We start from the raw sequence: 21972 nt of genomic DNA, 5'->3' as shown, positions 1-21972 counted from the left end.
GCACATAGACATGAACCAAGTTTTCTGGAGAAGTGAAGATTTCAATCTTCACTGAATAGCAGGGTTTTTTTTATTTTGTGCAAAGATGGTCATAACCTTGTCTTAAGTTTTCTCCACATAGTTCTGCAGATCTTTCCTCCCTTACATCAGGGAGCAGAAACTGTCACTGTATCCAGTATGTGTGTCAGAGCTCACTACGGGTAGGACGAGCTGGGGATGAGGGGCAGGCTGGCCTAGCAGCCTGCAGCAGTTCACAGAAAAGTGTGACTTTCTCCCCTGTCTAGTTGGAGAAGAACACCAGATCTGATCTGCTGCTCAAGGAACTGTATGTGGAAAACGCCCACCTCATGAAAGCTGTTCAGCTCACAGAAGAGAAGCAGCGAGGTGCTGAGCGGAAAAACTGCGTCTTAGAAGAAAAAGTTCGAGCACTCAACAAACTGATCAGTAAGATGGCACCAGCGTCACTTTCTGTGTAGAAGCTGCTTATTCCTAGAGTTTCAAATAATTCTACCCTGATGCCATAATTTCCGACGGCTCACTAGCCACACTCCCAGGACACGTAAGGACTGGCTCCTGTTCACCCTACAAGCATTCGATGACTGTCTCCTACGTGCCAGGTGCTGGGGAAGTGAGTCTCGGGTAACGTCCTGGGTTACGTCCTCAAGTTTGATCCTCTTGAAAGACTCAGGCTCTCAGCAGAGAGCAACAGAGGGAAAGTGGCAGAGTTTTGAGTGCTGTGCTTTGGGCTGAAGACTGAAGTGCAGGATCAGGTGCTCTCCATGTGGGTCAGTACACCCCCAGGAAGAGGTGGTTCTCAGCAGTCCTCTGCTGCTCCTGGAGGTGGGAGGGAGGAGGCATCGGAGGTGGTGCGCTCAGGGACAGCAGTGTTCGTTGTGCAAGTGCAATCTCATTACAGAAATGTTGTCCCACTGGAAACTGTACATGTATTCTTAAAGGTGTAGTTTTATAACTGAGATGCCTAAATTATGACCATTTGGTTTACCAGAGTATTCTACTGTGATATGAAAAGTTACTGTATTTTCAATAACTTCTTTTCTATTAAAATTGATTTAACTCTGAGTTTTTTAAAGTATTTTACACATAAGTAAATAGCTTTATAAGAGTCACTGGGGGTAGGAACAAGGCTCAGTGGACAAAGTGCATGATATGGAAACCTGAGTTTGGATCTTCCAGTAAAAATACAAGCAGGGATCGATAGGTGTGGTGGCACATGCCTTTAATCCAGTCGTTCTCAACTTGTGGGTCACAACCCCTTTGGGGATAACATCACATATCCTGCATATCAGATATTTATATTGATTCATAACAGTAGCAAAATTACAGTTATGAAGTAGCTATAAAATAATTTTATGGTTGGGGTTTGCCACAACATGAGGAACTGTATTAAAGGGTATTAAAGGGTCACAGCATTAGGAAGGTTGAGAACCACTGCTTTAATCCCATCTCTCAGGAAGCCGGGTCAGGTGAATCTCTGTGAGTTTGAGCCAGCCTGGTCTGCATAGCCAGTTCCAGGACAACCAGGGATACATACAGCAGTAATACCCTGTCTTGAAAAAAAAAACCAAAAAACACAGATTCTCTACTCCAGTCAGCTCTTCACACCCCAGAAAGGAACACTCTTGATATGCAGAGACTAGTTTTACTAACGGTAAAATACTAAGACTCAGTATAGGCACTGCCAAAACCGGTGGGGCTGGGCAGTGGTGGAGCACACCTTTATCCCAGCACTCAGAGGCAGGTGGTCTCAGTGAGTTCAAGGCCACCCTGGTCTACAGAGCAAGTTTTCTAGGACATCCAGGATTACAAGAAAACCATTCCCACTGGATGCACTTCTTTTTTAGGTTTTGATGTTTTTTGTTTTTTTTGTTTGTTTGTTTGTTTTTTGAGACAGGGTTTCTCTCTGCAGCAGTCCTGACTGTCTTGGAACTCACTTTGTAGAACAAGATGGCCTCGAACTCACAGAGGTCTGCCTGCCACTGCCTCCCAAGTGCTAGGATTAAAGGCGTGCGCCACCACCGCCCAGCTCGTGGGTGCACTTCTTCACTTTGGGCTTCTGCCTGGCACTGAAGTACTGGGTAAGAGGGCAGGAGATATGAGTCAGCTGGTAAAGTTCCCGCTGCACAAGGATGAAGACCTGAGTTCAGATCTCCAGAACCCTTATAGAAAGCTGGCACTGTGGACCTGTGATCCCATCACAGGAGGTCACTAGTCAGCCAGTCTAGCTGAATCAGTAAGCTCTAGGTTTAGTGAGAGGCTCTGACTCAAAATAGAAGGCGAAAGCCACGCAGTGGTGGTGCACACCTTTAGTCCCAGCACTCAGGAGACACAGGCGGGCAAGTCTCTGAGTTTGAGGCCAGCCAAGGTGACAAGCAATTAAAGATAGCCAACACTCAATATCTGGCCTCTTCATCCATGTGCATTAGCAACCACATATACACACATAAAGTAAGGCTAAGGACCTTAAAACGTGATCAGCCAACGTTTATAGAAAACTGATTCCACCCCCAAACTAAGCAGTAGTAAATAAACCTGTAGCGATTACCATGATAGACCTTATTTGTGGCTTTAATACAAGTCTCAAAAAATTACAAAGACTGAAGCTCTATCAAATGTGTTCTATCATCGTGATATCTAATACTGTATATGCTAATCAAAAATTATTTGGGAGATGAATAGGATCAAAGCACATTGTATGAAATTCTCAAAATAATTAATAAAAATGTTATTTAAATTTATTTTTAGTTTTACAAATGTACTCTCCATATACACAGAATAACTTGTCTGCTTAGCACTGTCCAGCCTCCAGTCTCCCACAGCTCCTGAAGAAGGCTCAGCCTCACCTTTAGCCTACTGAAACCTTCACTTGGCCAAAATAACTCTTTCCTGGAGGCTTATTCTACTATTAAGGAAGCATTTATTTTCCTACTCCTGGATATCAACATCTACTAAATAAATATTTGTTACTTTTGAAAAAAAATATATCATGAAAACAGATTCAAACTAAAGACTTTACTTTTATTTATAAAAGTAGAGCATTTACTATGGGAATGGAACGAGCAGAAGACACAGCTTGTAACAAAGGCTTCACAGTTGGCAGATGGTGCTACCGGCCAAGTGCTCCTGGTCTAGCCTGCTCTTTGACTTTTGTTGTCCTGTCTTTTGAGGTGCTGGGGTTTCTCAGATGCTAAGCAAGTGCTCTTCCACTGAGCCACACCCCAAGCGCCCTTCTTGGTTATCTTAGAACATGTCTGTAAATTTAAAGTTAAAGAAGGAGGGTGAGGTCCAGTGAGGATATTTACATGAGCTAGACTCAACTTCACTCCTGGCAGAGCCTGAAGTACCCGGCTGTTATCATCACGGATAGTCAGGACAGCACGTGCTCTAGAACCCCTTGTCTGATTAACTGCTCACACTTCCACCGAGGCAAAAAGTGCTGTAAAAGGAAGAAGGGGAAAAGTGAGAGAGATCATTGGGAAAAAATTTAATTATATTCCGCATCAATAAAAAGCAAGTTAGTATATACATTCAAAATCTATAGCTAAGTAGATAAAAGCTAAACTTAACAAATTTGCTGTTATAACCAAGTAAATTGATACTAGTAGATGAACACTACTAGTAAAGTTATTTTTATAAAAGTCACTACATAATTTTTAAGCTTTATTCATTTTATGAGTATGAATGTTTTGCCTACATGTATCTGTGTGTATCACATACATGCCTATTGCCCGTGGAGGCCAGAAGAGGGCACTAGATCACCTTGGACTAGATAGAGCCCAAAAGCAGCAAGTGTGTTTAACCACCAAGTCATCTTTCCAGCTCCTTTATTCACCAACTTTTTAAAAGTTATTAAAAGTTAAGCATACACACACACTCTCAGCCTTAGCGCCATCTTCCTTGAAACTCCTACGCCATGAGAGTGCAGTGGAGGGAGAAGCGGACACACAGGCTGAAGCACAAGAGAAGGAAGATGAGGCAGAGGCTTGACTAGCGTGTCCACACAGGAAGACCAAAAGAGAGTAAGTAAGGGATGATGAAGGCGGGGGACGCTGGTACAAGTTGTTGGACTGTGCTACTGTCGGTGTTAGCCTCAGTGGTCCTGGAACCTCGCCATCTGCTCACAGAGACCACCTAGAGACTTAACTAACCAAAACAGTTCTGCCGGCCCTTTGCTCTGGACGTGTGGCATTCTGGACTAGTTCTGTTCTCACTTGTGGCCAAGTGTAACTCATGTACAATAAACCATCTTTCTCGCTGTCTCAAAAGAAAACACACACACACACTGAGTGGCACATTTGACACCATATTTATAAGTGTTAAAGAATACATGTTAAGTATTTCCTCACTAGTGTCTGAACTATGTGGATGATCTACACAGATACACAGTCAGTTTTTAATTAACTAATTTAGTATGCATGCATGTGAAGGTCAGGAGACAATTCTGAGGAGCTGGTTCTCTCGTGTCATCTTATGGGATCCAGGGTCATTGGGCCTATGTGCTAGCACTTCTACTTACTATGCCATCTTGCTGGCCCATGATCAGGTATTTTAGAAGATCCTTAACACATTAAAAAGTAGAAAGAGAGCTGGAGAGATGGCTCAGAGGTTAAGAGCACTGACTGCTCTTCCAGAGGTCCTGAGTTCAATTCCCAGCAACCACATGGTGGCTCACAGCCATCTGTAATGAGATCTGGTGCCCTCTTCTGGCCAGCAAGCATACAGACAGACAGAACACCGTATACTTATAATAATAAATAAATAAATCTTTAAAAAAAAAAGTAGAAAGAGGTTTCAAGCACAGACAATGTCCACACAGGAGAAGATGAACAGGCTCAGGCCTCACTGCCTCAGTACAGTGGGCAGACCACCACAGAGCTCAAGAAACCTCAACAAACTGAAAGCACTTCTACTCATCTTGCTCTGAGGACAACTTTGCTCTTGGCAGCTACAGGTTCCCATGGTACCTTCAGAACACAGATTTTTTTTTTAAAAGCACCTTAAATCATCGTGTAGTTATAATGCAATATCTTTAAGAAGGAGACACATGGGAAAAGACAGTTGATTTAATAAAGGTTTTAGGGTATCTTCAAAATTGGTTCTAAAAACCTAGTTTTGGGAAATGACAGCTGCATGCTGATAAAACAGATCAGTCACCCTCTCAAGCCAGAACACCAGATGGCCAAAAGCATTCTGTTCCAGGATGTAAACAATACACATCAGAATTTAGGAACAAGACACTAACTGGTCACTACACACAGGGCAGGGCAGACAAAGAAGAAAGAGTGGCCCCATGAGGCCCTTTCCTCCTTTACTGTGATTTCAGAAAATGGGGAGAGGGTAGAATGAACTGCTTTAATATGACGTCACCGCTCTTCACAATGACAATCCTACCCTACTAACTTCTTCTGCTTACATATTAAGTACTTTTAAGTTCTTCATCTACACCATGATTTTGCTTAAGAATTTTCATAAATTAGCTGGGTGGTGGTGGCACATGCCTTTAATCCCAGCACTCAGGAGGCAGAAATAGGTGGATTTCTCTATTATATGTACAGAGAAGTCTCTGTCTTACAAACAAACAAGAATTTTCAGAAATTCAGGGACAAGCTCAATCCAACATTCTTTTGCTCCCTACTCTAGTACCGTGGATATGAACCTGCAGCTTCATGCATGCTGGACAAGTGCCACCATTGAGGTGCAACTCCAGCCCATTTTTACTTTTCATTTTTGAGACAATATCTCACTAAATTGCCAGGAATGGCGTAGAATTTCCTTTGTAGCCCAGGTTGGTTTTGAACTTGCTATGTAGACCAACCTGGTCTGGAACTTGCAGAGATCTGCCTGACTCTGCCTCCCAAAGTCCTGGGATTAAAGACAAGCACTACCTCAGAGACAGGTGGATCTCTTTGAGTTCGAGGCCAGCCTGGTCTACAAGAGCTAGTTCCAGGACAGGCTCCAAAGCTTCAGAGAAACCCTGTCTTGAAAAACCAAAAATCCCCCAAAAAAAAAAAAGTAAATAGATAAATAAATGGAAATAAAAAAATGAAGATAAGCACCACTATATGTGGTTAGCCTTCAATTTTTGGTCATGCTCAGTGGGATTACCTTCTGAGTAGATGGGATTACCAACCCTTAAATTCAACACTTTAGTAGTCCCCAAATAATGTGACAACTAGTCAGAATAAGACTCATTATAATAATTACTCAGGAAAATGCTTAATATTAACTATAAGCAGCAACCTAGTAAATAAACCAACTTTTCTTGCCACGTGAAACATTTGCTTCGAGTATTATTTAGAAGAAGTCCAGGAAGGTCCACGATACAGAGGAACATCACAAGGATACTCATTTTGCTACAGAATCCAGCATTTCCTCACACACATTCTTAACAAGTTTTAACGTCTATGACGATGGAAAATACCTGACTATTTTTTTTAAGCAGGACTGAAGTGCCATCATCAACTTCAAATTCTCCATAGTCTTTTAAACACCGCACCTGAAAGAACAAATTGAGACTGATGTGTGGCGATTTCTCAGAAAATTAAGAAACAACCTTCCTCAAGACCCAGCAATACCACTTTTGGGTATATGTCCAAAGGATGCTCAATCGTGCCACAAGGACATGTGCTCAACTATGTTTGTAGCAGCTTTGTCATAGCCAGAACCTGGAAATAACCTAAATGCCCCTCGACCGAAGAATGGATAAGGAAAATGTGTTACATTTACACAATGGAGTACTACACAGCAGAAAAAAATAACGACAGCTTGAATTTTGCAGAAAAATGGATGAAACTAGAAAACATTATTTTGAGTGAGGTAACCCAGGCACAGAAAGACAATTATCACATGTACTCACTCATAGGTGGTTTTTAAACATAAAGCAAAGAAAGCCAGGCTATAAACCACAATCCCAGAGAACTTAGACAACAATGAAGATACTAAGAGAGACTTGCATAGATATAGTCTACATGGGAAGTAGAAAGTAGAAAAAGACAAGATCTCCTGAGTAAATTGGGAGCATGGGGACCTTGGGGGAGGATTGAAGGGGGGAGGAGAAAGGCAGGGAAAGGAGCAGAGAAAAATGTAGATATCAAAAAAAGAAAAGAAAGGGCTGGAGAGATGGCTCAGAGGTTAAGAGCATTGCCTGCTCTTCCAAAGGTCCTGAGTTCGATTCCCAGCAACCACATGGTGGCTCACAACCATCTCTAATGGGGTCTGGTGCCCTCTTCTGGCGTGCAGGCATACACACAGACAGAATATTGTATACATAATAAATAAATAAATAAATAAATATTTAAAAAAAAAAAGAAAAGAAAAAAATACTACCTCATGTCATTACTCATTTAATATCTATACATTACCCCTTGTCTCATACGTATTTTAATTTTTTTCCCATTTTATTTCATGACTATAGGTATTTTACCTGCATGTATATCTGTATACCACAAGTGTCCAAGTGGGACAGAAGGGCATTGGGTGATCTAGGACTGGAGTTACAGATGGTTGTGAGCTGCCATGTAGGTGATAGGATTGAACCTGGATCCTCTGGAAGAGCAGCTAGTGCTAGTTACCACTGAGTTCCTCATGGATAGTCTTCTAGGTTTTCATGTTGAAACTAGAATGTGACTGAACTACACACACTGTATTTTATATCTTACCTTTCAATCTCTAAGTTTTTATCCCTCTTTGAAAACTTTTTCTTTCATTTTGGCAATCTCTTTGTGTACCAAACACAAAATTACTAAAATGGGTGTGTGCTGATGAAATTTTAGTTGCCATCCTAGAGACCATGGAAACTGTCTCCTCCCACTCTGTGGTCCCAAGTTCCCTTTCTTCTTTCTTTTTAAGAGAAGTTAGTAAATCCTCATCTTTGATAAAGGGTAGCACAGCACAATGAGTGCATTAAAGTTAGTATACATACTTCAATATATAGGCTTTTGGGGGGTTTTACATCCTGTGTGATGTCCAAGCCTTCATCTCCTCCCAGTGACCTCATGTAAGTAGCAAGAGACTTTTTGTAATGGTTGAACCACTCCATCTGTGAACATAAAAATGGTCATTTGACAAAGGTTTAAGAAAATTTGTACAAACTATATACTACCATTTCAAAATCAACACATCCTAAGGCTGGATCTTCCCATATCAATTAACTTAATTATGAAAATCCCTCACAGACATTCCTACTGGCCCAATGATGTCTTCCCAGGAATTTTAGGTTGTACTAAGTTAACAAAGCTGTCACAACTATCAGAGTAAAGACAGCTCTGGCAGACATCAGAAACTCAGCCAGTATGATCTGAGCAACAGCAATACAAACCATAGGGAAGATAAGGGCCCACAAGCTCTGCCCACCGTGCATGGAATTGGCAGGCTCCAATTGCAGAGGACCCTCAAGAACGACCAAAAAGATGCTCTAGTACACCTCACCTATGCTTTCTTTCAAATCCTATAGAAGCCCCCACCCTTTTATTCTTTTTGGTACACTTTTAGTGTTACTTTTACCTCTTTTACTTTTTGTTCGGGGTTTTGTTTTGGTTTTTGAAGACAGGGTTTTTCTGTGTAGCCCAGGCTGTCCTGGAACTCACTCTGTAGACCAGGCTGGCCTCGAACTCACAAAAGATTCACCTATCTCTGCCTCCCAAGTGCGGGAATTAAAGGTGTGTGCATTACACAATGGAGTACTACACAGCAGAAAAAAATAACAACATCTTAAATTTTGCAGGAAAATGGATAAAGCTAGAAAACATCATTTTGAGTGAGGTAAACCGGACCCAGAAAGTCAATTTCACATGTACTCACCCATAAGTGGTTTTTAAATATAAAGCAAAGAAAACCAGCCCACAAATCACAATCCCAGAGAACCTAGACAACAATGAGGACCCTAAAAGAGAAATACACAGGATCTAATCTACATGGGAAGTAGAAAAAGACAAGACCTCCTGAGTAAATTGGGAGCCTGGGGACCTGGGGAGAGGGTTGAAGAAGGAGGGGAGAGGCAGGGAGGGGAGCAGAGAAAAATGTAGAGCTCAATAAAAAATCAATAAAATTTAAAAAAAATAGTGTGTGCAACCACTACCTGATTTTACCTTGTTTTTGAAAAAATAAAAAATTACTAATTTTTTAAAATTAAAATATAATTATACAATTTCTTCCCTTTCTTTTTTTCCTTCCAATCCCTCCCTTGTAACCTCCCTGCTCCTTCTCAAAATCAGTCTTTTTTGTTATTGTTACACATATATGTATATGTATATACATGTACAAATATATAAATAATACATGTTATATACATATGTTACATATTCCTAAATATATAAATAAAACCTGCTCAGTCTGTTAGTGTTACTTGAATGTACGTGATTTCAGGGCTGACTATTTGGATTGGATAATCAATTAGGAGGGCTTAGCCTGGGGAAAGACAATTGCCTCCTACAGTGCTTTGTCTATGGGTGGAGCCCACAAAATTTCCCCATTCTGTTAGCAGTCTGTCTACTTTAGCTGTCCTCCTTCAGGTCCTGGTAGGCAGCCGTACTGCTGAGGTGTCATGGGAGAAGCTTTTCTGTCATTTCTAGAAGACAGTCTTACAGCAGATTCCTCTAGCTCCTAGAATCTGCACTGTCTTCCACAATCTTCCCTCAGCCTTAAAGGTTTTTTTCTGATTCATCTAATTTGGTTTATAGATTTTTTTTTCACTATTAGGCAGTATTTTTTTATTTTTCTTCTCTCTCCCTCTCTCTCTCTACCCATGTTTTCCCCTTTTAATTGTTCCCTCTATATATTTTGACTTTACATTACTGGTTTTAAGTACTCATTATATTTTTATTTTTTATTATCCTTATGACTGTCTAATTTTTGAACTTTTTCATGATTGAGATATCATTTGCTTTTATTTTCTAATTTCTTGCTCTTTTCCGTAAATAACATTTTTTCACTTAGCTTCTTTTCCCTTTTTTGCATTTAATTTTGCTTCTCTATTTCCCGCCTTCCCGCCTCCTTCTTTTATGTCATCCATTTACTATTTCCGCACTCACTCCATAGATTAACCTTGTCCTACAGCCTACAGTAGCTTTGCCACTTTGACTTTGGTGGTCACTGATGATCCATTAGTGGGCTGTACTCGATTTTAAATGTATTTCTGTATCTTGCATGGCTTCTTGGTTTGTTGCTATTACAGAAATTTCCTTTCTCTCTATGAGAGTACTGGAGACCTCCAGGAAGATCCCCAGATTAAGCAGGAAGAGAGTTCCTGACCAGCAGATATATACATCACAAGACAGAGACCCCAAACCATGAGAAAGTGTGGCAAACTGGCTCCTCCAAAGGGCTGTAGGTGATTCACTACTAAGCTCAGGGACAGTGAAACAGCCATAACGCTAGATGACGATTTCAAAAGTTTACCAGTAAAAACTGACCAATGTTTTCTAAGATAATACAAACAAATGGTTTAATTAAATTCAGAACCTAAAGAGAAGAAAGTCAGCAATACGGAGAGTAAGGTAGTAAAACAGATGAATTAGGGACAAAAAGTCAGCAACCTGCTGGGTGGTGGTGGCTCACAGCTTTAATCCCAGTACCTGGGAGACAGAGGCAGGCCTCTGTGAGTTCGAGGCTAGCCTGGTCTACAAAGTAAGTTCCAGGACAGCCAGGGCTATTACACAAAGAAAAAAAGAGTCAGCAACCTAGAAGAAAATGTCAGCAAAGAAACTGAAATTGTAGGGGGAAAAGTAAAACAAAACAAACCCGACGGAGCAGAAGAGGAAACGCGACATTCAAGCGTCGACAAGGAAACAAGCATCACCACACGATGATTGAGCACTCTGACGCACAATCAAGGACCAAACCTAAGAATCCACAGGACAGAAGTTAAGATAAATGTTAAATGCTTAAGAGATTCCACCCAGTGAAATTATAACAAAATTCCCCAGATCTAGAGAAAAATATCAGACACAAGAGGTATTAAAACCCTAAAGACACATGACCAGAGGAGAACCTCTCTATGACATATTATAGTCAAAATGTCAAAAATGCAAAGCAAAATAGAATTACAAGATGACATAACAGTTGGAAACATGTTGAAGAATCAAATTCTGAAGTCTATAAAAGGTCGGAAAAGTCCTGATCCAATAGAGTAGGTGATTTTAACACACCATTCTCATTCAAACTGAAACCTCAGAATTAAATTATACTGCAGTGGCGGGGAGGTGGGTGGAGAGATGGCCCAGTGGTTAAGAGCACTGGCTGCTCTTCCAGAGGGCCAGGGTTCAATTCCCAACACCCACATGACAGCTATAACTGCCTGTAACTCAAGTTTCAGTGGATCTAATACTCTCATACAGACATACATACAGGCAAAACACTGCACATAAAAAAAATAGGAATAAATAAGATTTAAAAATGTATACTGCAGGGGCTGGAGAGAAGGTTCAGTGGTGAAGAGCACTAGTTGCTCTAGCAGAGGACCTGAGTTCTATTTCCAGCATCAACATGGTGGCTCACAGTCACCTCTAATTCCAGTTTCATGGAATCTGACCCCTTTTAACCCCTAAAAAAACAGGCATGCACATGGTATTCATACATACACACAGGCAATCATTCATACACATAAAATAAATCTAAAAAATAAAAAAATCAAACTACACTGTAAATCAAATGAGCTTATTAGATACACACAGAATAGCTATCTAACAGGTAATGAATATACATCCTTCTTGGCAGCCGATAAGCTTCTAGAAGAGAGATCACATTCTAGGCACAAATCAAGTCTTAAAAACATACAAGAGAGGGGCTGGAGAGATGGCTCAGCGGTTAAGAGCACTGAGTGCTCTTTCAGAGGGCCTGGGTTCAATTCCCAGCACCCACATGGCAGCCCACAACTGTCTGAAAATGCAGTTCTACGAGATCTGACACCTTCACACCAATGCACATAAAATAAAAAGTTAAATAAATCATTAAAAAAAATTTTAAAAAAACATACAAGAGAAGCCAGGTGGTGGTGGCGCACGCCTTTAATCCCAGCACTCGGGAGGCAGAGACAAGAGGATTTCTGTGAGTTCGAGGCCAGCCTGGTCTACAAGAGCTAGTTCCAGGACAGGGTAAACTTTTCCTTCCCTCTTTCTTTCCTTCCTTCCTTCCCTTATGTACACAATGTTCTGTTTGCATGTATGCCTGCAGGCCAGAAGGTAGTGCCATATCTCATTACAGATGATTATGCGCCACCATGTGGTTGCTAGGAATTAACTCAGGACCTCTAGAAGAGCAGTGTTCTTAACTGCTAAGCTATCTCTTCAGCGCCCCCCCATAGCTTCTTGTATCTTATCAAATTAATGCCATAAAACTAGAAATCAACAAGAAGAAAAATACTGAAACCACACAAATACTTGGAGACTCAACAGTACACTTTTGAATGACCATTGAATCACTGAAGGAAATTGGGGAGGAAACTGAAAATTTCCTAGAATCTAACAATGTGAGAATACAATTCACCAAAACCCTTGGTACACAGCTAAAGCAATTCTCAAAGTAAAGGTAGTAACTATAAGGTCTTACATTGAACAATAACATACCAAATAAATAACCTAGCAATGCACCTCAAGCTTCTAGGAAAACAAGAACAGTCCAAACCCAAATGCGGGAGGACAATAGAAATAATAAAGATCATGGCAGAAATTAATGAAGTAGAAACTAAAGAAATAATATATAGACACAATAAAAAAAAATGTATAAATTCCTAGGCACATATGACCTGCCAAAAATAAGAGGAAACAAATCTGTTATAATCAGTGAGGCTGAAGCAACAATTAAAGGAAAGCCTCAGGACTAGATGGGTTCATTGTCAACTCCTACAAACCTTTCAAGAAGAATTAACACAAATACTGTTAAACTATTCCATGACAGAAGGAAAGAAACAATGCCAAACTCATTGTGCAAAGCCAGCATTACCATGACACCAAAATCCCATAATGATACAATAACAACAACAAAAAAAAACTACAGACAAATTTCTCTGATGGGCATAGACACAAAAACTCAATAAATTCTTAATAGTCAGACTTCAAGAACACATTAAGAACAGATCATGACCATGCTGACTTCACTCCAAGGACACAAGGTCAAATCACAAATCAATAGGTGTAATACAATATATAAATAGTTAAGGGCAAAAATCACGTATCACTGATGCAGAGACATATCAAGAGTTGTTAAGGAGGTGACTCACAGTGGACCCTCGACAGTTTATGCTAACTTAATGACACAGAGTGGAGGCTAGACACCATGATCAGTAACTGGGCTTCGGACCTCACTGACAGTGTGGTCTCCTGGGAAGGGAGAAGGCTGGCTGTGACAGAGCTGACAAGTCAATGGTCATGTCTCTGGAGTAAAAACCCCAGTGCCCTGTAAGAGTACCTGGACGGCAGTGTTTTATGTACCATTATGGAATGTGACAAGGGGGTGTCATGCTCTGGTTTGCAAGGATAAGATGCCAGAAGCTTAGAGTCTCCAACGCTTTCAGCCCTTGAGACTTGATTGACTGGTTCTGGTTTGTATTCACTTTGCTTTGTATCCATTTGGCTTCCAGACACTGAAGTATGAAGTAGAATGGTTCTCTGAGTTTTGTGACTCACTCTGGTAAAGTACTGGATCTACAGGAATCATGGCACTTGTAACTGTTGTCTAGAGTAAGGGGAAGTCCTATGGAAGACTTAGGTGAAGAGTAGTGTTAACTTCAGGCAGTTACTATCGAAGTCCTTGTAAACCTGTGCCATTTTTAAAGGAGACAATTTAGGCATAGGGAGAGGTCAAGTTACTTGCTTGAGATAGACAGTTCTTGGATAGTAGGGATTTAAATTTATGTGGCTAAATCCAGTATCTGAAGTAATCCTGTGCCTTGGTTACTGGATCAATCAAGACTTTTTACCAATATGAATTATTAATATTGATTAGAACATACATATATACATACATTATATAGAAAACACTCAAGTAATAATACCTATTTTTAATTCCAAAGAGTGATCAGTAATAAATAGCATATTGGGCAGGATGCTGATGGTGCACACCTTTAATCCCAGTACTTGGGAGACAAAGGCAGGTGGATGGATCTCTGTGAATTCGAGGCCAGTCTGGTCTACAGAGTCAGTTCTAGGACAGCCAGGGCTGTTATACAGAGAAACCCTGTCTCAAAAAACAAACAAACAAACAAAGAACTATTGGGACTCTGTTTTGTTAAGTACTTAGAATCATGCCCCACCACATACTTCCTATTATAGTATATGACAGATTAGTTCAATTTGGAAATCGCTGGATAATTAAAAAAAAAAAAGAAAGAAAAAGAAAAACACAGGTAACTACTATTAGAGAAGACAGCATTTCTATACATTTGAATAGTGCTAACTTACCTCTTCAGCAGACATGTGGAATCGCAAAGCATTTGGTAAGACACTGCCATATTCCCACCTGAGTGCTCTAATCCGAAGTAACCGGTCATACCTAAAACATGAAGGGATTAGATGGTATAAGAATAAAAGGGGTCGCTGGGTGGTGGCGGCACATACTTTTTTGGGGGAGGGAAAGGCAGGTGGATCTCTGTGAGTTTGAGGCCAGCCTGATTTATAAAGCAAGTTCTAGGACAGCTAGAGCTAAATCAGTGAAACCCTGTCTCAAAAAATAAATAAATAAATAAATAAATAAAGGAATAAAAGGGGTCAAAAGTCATTTTTCTGAGAAGACTCAGGACTCACAAAACCTAAATGGAACATATGAACTTTGTTCGGCTACTGATAGCAACAAGACATCCTTGGGACAATGGGGAAAATGTGCATAAGAACTGTTTAGAGTGCTGTGGTAGCAAATGCCTTGAAAGGCAAGAGGATCTCTGTGAATTCAAGGCTAGCCAGGATTACATAATGATACCCTGTTTGAACCTCAGGCATTGTTTAACTCTCTAAGTTTGACAATATGCAGTGGTTACAGAAGCCAAGAGATCCTTGCTGCTTAGAAAAGTATTTAGAATTGAGTGGTGAGCTGTCATGATAATCCAAACCAGTACAGCATAAAAACAAAACACAATGAAGTAAATGTGGCAGAGCAGTAGATCTAAGAGCTTCATTCCACAGGGCAAGTTATATTACCTCACTCTTTTTATGAATACACTAGTGTTTCATAATTTTTAGAAAAAATGTTTTGATAGGAAATCAGAGCCGGGTGGTGGTGGCACAAACCTTTAATCCCAGCACTTCAGTCATATTTCTGTAAATTTAAGGTCAGCCTGATCTACAGAGCCAGTTCCAGGACAGCCAGGCTAGATGGAGAAACCATGTCAAAAAAAAGGAAGGGGTCGCAGGGAGAGTCAGGTGTGATTGCATATGGCATCAATCCTAACATTCAAGAAGAAAAGCAGAAAGATCTCTGTGACTTCAAAGTCAGACTGTTTACATAGCAAGTTAAGGCCAGCCACTGATATGTAGGTAAGACCCTATCTCAAAAACAAGACTAAACAAAACAAAGCTTAAAAAGGAACAACAGAAGATCTTTTTCCTTGCTTCCTACTGAGAATCCAAACTACCTAAAAGGAAAATAAACTCCTAGGTTCCCAGACACTTCAAACAAAGCCCAAGACACTTACAGATATGCTACAGTGCAGCGTTGATTTCTTAACAAAGAACAATGCCGAAATCTGATGGTTGGTATCAAATTACCTCGTCCAGCTGACTTTGCTTCATTCCTGGTAAGGACATATAAGGAGTAAGAAACATACATGTTCCAGTGTAGGTAATAATTTCAAAGCCAGAATGACTGGCTTACATGCTTGTTTTGCCCATTTAAAGTTAGTAACAGTCAACCTAGCAGAGTAGCTACCTCCAGGACAGTTCTTTCATTAGTATATTAAAAGATAAAGAAACCAGGTCTGGGTACACACCTTTGTTCCTAACACTCAGGAGGCAGTCAGAAAAATCTCTTGAGTTCAAGGTCATCCTAGAGTGAGACCCTGTTCTTATACTGAGTATCTAGGTTGTTTTGCTTTTGTGGTGCTGGAGCTCAAACAACCCAGGGCCCCACATTCTAGACAAGAACCCTAGCCTAGACTAAGCTACTCCCCTGGCCACACGGAGCCATTCTACATACTTCTGCCACCCTGTGGACGTCAGGTTAAAATCACACTCCTAACAACTGCTTACAATGTCACAGTATAATTCCTGGATTATAAGGAGCCAATATAATTCACTAGATCTAGCAGGCCATGGTGGCACCATGTCTACAATCCCAGCACTTGGGAGGCAAGGCAGGATAAAAAGCATTAGATAAGACCAAACTACAAAGACATCTTTTCTCAAAAGATTTGAAAATTTAATAGCAGAGTAATGTAGAAAGTAGATGTAAAACTTTTCACATTTACACATTAGTTGAAGGATTTGCTTCTATTCACAAGGTATTTTTTAAATTTGTATTCCATTTACTTATGTGTGCATGCAGCTCCTCTAGAGAACAGATCAGAGGGCAACTATAAGGAGTTCACCTTCTCCTTTCACCATGTGGGTCCTGAGGGTCAAATCCAAACCATTAAACTTAGGAGCAAGTACTTCCACTCACTGAGCCATCTCACCAGCTCTATTTTTTTTTTCAGAATCTTTTTATTTGCCTGAGAGGTAATGGCACACGCCTTTAATCCTAGCACTTGAGAGGCAGGTAAATCTGAGTTCAAGGACAGCCTGTTCTACAAGGTGATTTCAAAGACAACCAGCTGTACACAGAGAAATACTGTCTCAAAAAATTAAAAACAAACAAACAAAAAACCCTTTTTATATGTATAGGTGCTTGCAACACATGAATGGAGTTCCCATAGAGGCCAGAAGAGGATGTCAGATCCCTAGGAACTGAAGTTACAGATTGTGAGCTGTCACTCGGGTTCTGTGAATCAAACCCAGGTGCTCTTAAGAGCAGCTGGTATTCTTAATCACTGCCATCTCTCCAGCCTCGTTACAAATAATTTTAAGCAGTAATTAATAACAATGGTCACCTCTCCAGAGAGAACTTAACAGAGTAAGGGACAAATTTCTGGATCATTAATTTACATAGAGCACAAATACAAGGAGTATAGAAAATTCAGTCCCCTACTGGACCAAGACCTAATAGACAAACTTTAAAATATATCTTTATTGTTTAATATAGTTCAAGTCACTTTTTAGTAACCTGAATGACCACTGTGTCCCCTCTTTTCTGATTGTTAAATACATACAGCAACCAGGATGACCTTAAGACAGACTGGCCACCCACACACAATTACCTCATCTGATGACACCCTCTGCTCCTTGCTAACTTGCAGCCACATTGGTGTTTAAGTCAAGTTTCCTGGGTACCCACCCTTTTAGATCCTTGGCATATGCTGTAGCCACTGCCTGAATGCTCTCTGCTTACCCGGACTGTTTCAGTGAGTAAAATCTCCTCCTCCTTGAAGCCTCAGCTGAAAACGTCTTTTCCTTACAGGAATCTCCCAACTCCTCATTTTCAGTTATAATTCATACTGGTTCTTAGTATTATTCTCTCCTGAGGCCTTCCTTTAGTGCAATCTCCATCATGATGTGCCTGTACTCTTAAACAGTAAGGGTCATAACAGAAATCTAGGCTATGTTATCTACCATAGAAATACCAGAAGTATTTATCAGTGTGAATTTATTCGGTGCATGTCTGTTGATGGATTAATGAACAACTCTGAAGAATTAAGTTCAAGACTTGACATCAGACTCACATTTACCACAGTCCTGTTGAGATTCAGTTCCTCGTTCTATTGGTAAAAATCTTTCTGTTATCTACATGTGTTATGTTCCAACTGTTTTGTATGCCCCACAGATCTTATCACCATATTATTAATTTCTACATCCAAGTAACTCATAAACCTTTATTGTTAAAATTCTGACTACCACTGGGCATTAATCCCAACACTCAGGAGCCAGAGGCAGAGGCAGACAGATCTCTGAATTCATGACTACACTGGTCTACAGAGTGAATTCCAGGGTACCCTGGGTTACACAGAGAAACCCTGTCTCAGAAAAGGCAGGGAGAAAAGGTTCTGACTACCTCAGCTTTGATCCAGCTTTCAGCACTTTTTTTTAAAAATCTTACCATGTGATGGCAATCTGAAGTCTGTTCACATTGACCAGATTCTCCACTGTATGAATACCATGACTAACTTTAAATATCCAATAAATCTATAGCCCTCTATTGTCCTACTACGCGGTAGGCCTTTTGTGACACCAGTTCTCAAGAAACTCTACTAATGTCAGAAATTGCTGCTATTCCTACTCAATGGACCCTTCTCCTTCAAACACACTAAGGCGTCTGTAAATGAAAATGAAGAATGGGAACTAAGGACTTACTTGCATTGTGAGTTTTATCTGACCCTGTCTCATGTTGTTAAATCTACCTTAACTCTTTCAGCTTAGAAGTCATACATCATAATACATCATGAAGATGTATTGAGCATCTAGCATATGTGAAGCATTGCCCAACCACAGAGCAGCAGAAAACCCTTTAAGTTCAAGTCCTGTGTTCACTTGTACATCTAGGGTAAGATCAGGTTCAGAAAAAATAAAAAAAAAAATGCATCCCCAAAGAGATAAAAAGTTCTGATTTTAACATCTCATTTCTTATTTTTAAAACACTGATATTATCACAACTTACACATCAGACTGGTTTTGTTCATACAAAGCTTTCATCTCCTCCAGAACTTGTCTGAGTCCATCCTCCTGAAATGTATAAATAAATTCATTGATTTCCTGATAAATTTCAATCTGTACTATATTTATCTTTCATTTACATACCTTAGCCAAAAAGATAGGCTTCACAATATTTCCATGGCTAGGTATTGCTAAGGAACATGAGATGGAATAGCCTGTGGAAATCAGTTCCACAGCTGTTCAAACACTTAAAAGGAATGGACATAGTTCCTGAACCCAGGATGCCATGCAGGAGCATCAGGACTTCAGGGTCTTCATGCACTACAAAGACACCCTGTCTTAAACAAAGGACTGCGGAACTCATTGGAAGAGCGCTTTCCTAGCCTGCATAAGACCTGGAGCTCTATCCCCAGGGCCAGAAAAAAGTTAAACTGAACTACCATCTGACCCAGCACTTCCACTCCTAGTCGCGTTTCCTTTGTTTGTTTGTTGTTTAGTTTTGGCTTTATTATTTTCCCACATACATACATGCGTGCAAAACACTCATTAACACAAAATTTAAAAATAAATCTTTAAGCCAGGTGATGGTGGCACATGGCTTTAATCCCAACAGCTGGAAAGCGGAGGCAGGTGGGTCTCTCTTAAGTTTGAGGGCAGTCTGGTCTACAGAGGACAGACAGCCAAGGCTATGCAAAGAAACCCTGTCTCGAAAAGGCAATAAATAAATTTTTAAAATAAAAAGCTCAATAAAACTACTGAACTACTGAAAACATATACCACAATAAGAATAGTCTCTTTGAAGCCAGCCAGCCCTGTCTCTTAAAAAAAAAAAAAAAAAAAAAAAAAGCCGGGCGGTGGTGGCGCACGCCTTTAATCCCAGCACTGGGGAGGCAGAGGCAGGCGGATCTCTGTGAGTTCGAGACCAGCCTGGTCTACAAGAGCTAGTTCAGGACAGGCTCCAAAGCCACAGAGAAACCCTGTCTCGAAAAAACCAAAAAAAAAAAAAAAAAAAAAAGTCTTAAATAAATTATCCTGGGCAAAAGAGGCCAGATACAGCTGCAAAAAGCGCACACTACATGAATCTATACGGCCCTTTACGGGGCATCAGACCCTTTATAGAAGTGTCAGCTCTTAGATACAAGGAAAGCGATTCAGCAGTTTCCCAAGGTTGCGGGTGGGACCTGGCTTCACAGGGACTCTGAACTACTGCAGTTACATCAAAGGCTGGCTATAAAGATATATACGTGGAGCTGAGATGACTCAGTGGCTAAAAGCACTTGCTCTTGCAGAGGACCTTGGTTCCTGGAACCCACATCCTGCAGTTCACAAACGTCCAGAGGCTCCCACACCTTCTTCTGGCTTCCACGGGGCACCTGCACGCAGGTAACCCACACACATATTTAAAAAAAAAAACAAAACAAAATAAAACCAGAGTTCGAATCCAGCCTGGACAACATGAGGCCTTGTCTCAAAAATCAAGAAGCAGATGGAAAATTCACCAAGTTAATGAGTAGCATTAGTCTTTTCTTTTCCTTCCTACAATTTTTTTGGCTCAGTTTCAAACTTTCTGTTTCCGACCTCGGAACCTAGCCAATTGGAAAAGAGAACCCAGCAAGAAACACGTGAAAATAACCCTCCTTCGGCAAGCCACAGCAGACTAGCCCAGGGAAGGTCCGCATTGGCCCCGCCCCCAGGGTTGAGACCCCGCCCCCAGGCCAGAGGCCCCGCCCTACGCCCGAGGCCTGGTCCTGGACACGCCCTTCCCCGGCTGCTCACGTTGAAGGCCGGCAGCTGCCCTTCCGGCGCGCGGTGTAACTCGCGGACAAGCTCCATAGCTTTTTCGCAGAACATGACCGACGCTCCCGAGTCCCGGGGTCCTGTCAACTGCCAAGTCACGCCAAACGGTCGCCGGGCTCTCGGCCGCGGCACTTCTATTGTTCAGAGCTCCAAAGCGCGCAGCCTCGCCTCCTCGCTTTGGCGCCAAACAGGCTCAACCAATAGAAGTACGCTGTCGGGTAGGGATGGAGTTCCTAAGGCGGCCGAGAAAGGACACTTGACCTCCTTGAGCAGCCGTACTGAGAGGCTGGGAAGTGGGGGGTTAAGAAGATGGTTTCTTTCCTGGAAAAGCCCGGGAAGTCAGTTGCGTCTAAGACACTAAGCTCTTTTCGATTGTTCCGCGAAGTAAAGTGTACATTCTTTCCTTCATTTTTATTTTTTCCATTTGAATTAGTTACCTTTAGGTTCCAAGGGGCACCTTTAGGTTAAGAGGAAAAGACGAGAAACTAGTTATGACGCAGTGTTTTGTTTTAGTTTGGCAGTGCCGGTTGTTTGACATTAAAGGGAAACCATCTTTTACTGGGTACTTCTGTGTCGTAGGGACTATGGTGTGTATTTCAGTTAATTCTCACAATTCCTGTAAGGGTTATTAATATGCAGAACTGATAAGGAAACCAGAACAGTTAATTCACTGAAGGTTACACAGCTCATAAAATAATTAAAACCTACTTTCTATGTTTTGCACTTTTAGCTCTTTGATTTTAAAGAAGTTATTTCACAATATTTGCAAACTGGAAAATGTCACAGATAACAGCAGTTCAAAGCATTATACTGTGGGTGAATACCTGAAGTCCTGGCACTTCTGGGCCTGAGAAAGGCAGATTACTTCAGTCCAGGAATTCTAAAAGAGCCAATCTTTTTTATTTTTGTTTGTTTTCCGAGACAGGATTTCTCTATGTAACAACCCTGGCAGTCCTGGAACTTGTTCTGTAGACCAGGCTGGCCTCAAACTCGCCCAGATCCACCTGCCTCTGCCTCCTATATTCTTGGATTAAAGGTGTGTGCTACCATTACCTGGTAGGAGCCCACCAAAAAAAAAAAAAAAAAGGAAGGAAAAAAAGTTGAGTTAAAATATACCGTCTTGATTTGCCTTCTGTTGGTGTGATATGTTATGATCAAACAGGATGCCCAAAAGCAAACTGGGAAGGAAAGGGTTAGTTTCGGGATACAGTGATAGTCCACCAGGAAGGGAATTCAGGGCAGGGGCTAAAGGAGATGCCTTGGAAGAAGACTGCTCATTGGCTTCTCATGGCATGCTCACCCTGCTTTACCCAGGACCACCAGCCTGGGGTGACACTCCCCTCAGGGATCTGGGCCATTCCAAATCAATATGTAATTCAGAAAATGCCCATAGATTGGCCAATCTGATTGAGGCAATTCCTCAAGAGTCCCTCCTCCTGGGTGGTAGTGGTGCACACCTTTAATCCCAGCACTCAGGGAGGCAGAGGCA

General features: G+C 41.1%; 2 protein-coding genes across 4 annotated transcripts in view; one reads left to right on the top strand and one right to left on the bottom strand.

The window, feature by feature from the left end:
* Nucleotides 1-1001, top strand: part of Ninl (ninein like) — a 67301-nt gene extending 66300 nt beyond the window's left edge. For both annotated transcript variants that reach the window (XM_038330373.1, XM_038330374.1), the window contains one exon: nt 285-1001. In XM_038330373.1, the coding sequence (XP_038186301.1) occupies nt 285-476 (192 nt within the window). In that variant the 3' untranslated portion in view covers nt 477-1001. The remainder of the gene's footprint in view (nt 1-284) is intronic.
* A 1730-nt stretch (nt 1002-2731) lies between these two features.
* On the bottom strand, nt 2732-20659 carry Gins1 (GINS complex subunit 1). Of its 2 annotated transcripts, none has more exons than XM_038331168.1 (7): nt 20463-20659; nt 18691-18755; nt 15638-15736; nt 14412-14502; nt 7940-8056; nt 6440-6514; nt 2732-3454 (listed from the first exon to the last, which is right to left on the bottom strand). In XM_038331168.1, the coding sequence occupies exons 1-7, from the start codon at nt 20535-20537 to the stop codon at nt 3386-3388; spliced, it is 591 nt and encodes a 196-aa protein (XP_038187096.1). In that variant the 5' UTR covers nt 20538-20659; the 3' UTR covers nt 2732-3385. The 2 variants fall into 2 exon arrangements, with proteins under 2 accessions (XP_038187096.1, XP_038187097.1); XM_038331169.1 differs by lacking the exon at nt 20463-20659 and adding an exon at nt 19981-20064.
* Nucleotides 20660-21972: the final 1313 nt, after the last annotated feature.

This window comes from Arvicola amphibius, chromosome 5 (assembly GCF_903992535.2).
Source record: "Arvicola amphibius chromosome 5, mArvAmp1.2, whole genome shotgun sequence".
In the NCBI taxonomy this organism is placed as follows: Eukaryota; Metazoa; Chordata; class Mammalia; order Rodentia; family Cricetidae; genus Arvicola; species Arvicola amphibius.
The sequence above is the reverse complement of the archived record's forward strand: the minus strand, read 5'-3'. Positions and strand labels throughout refer to the sequence as shown.

Bases quoted from the DNA above. Each gene is read 5' to 3' on its own strand.
- Gins1 (XM_038331168.1), bottom strand. From the start codon at position 20,537: ATGTTCTGCGAAAAAGCTATGGAGCTTGTCCGCGAGTTACACCGCGCG. The intron at 18,756-20,462 runs GTGAGCAGCCGG...TATACATTTCAG, and splicing joins GGCAGCTGCCGGCCTTCAAC to GAGGATGGACTCAGACAAGT. The intron at 8,057-14,411 runs GTAAGTTAGCAC...TTATGTTCACAG, and splicing joins TCCACATGTCTGCTGAAGAG to ATGGAGTGGTTCAACCATTA.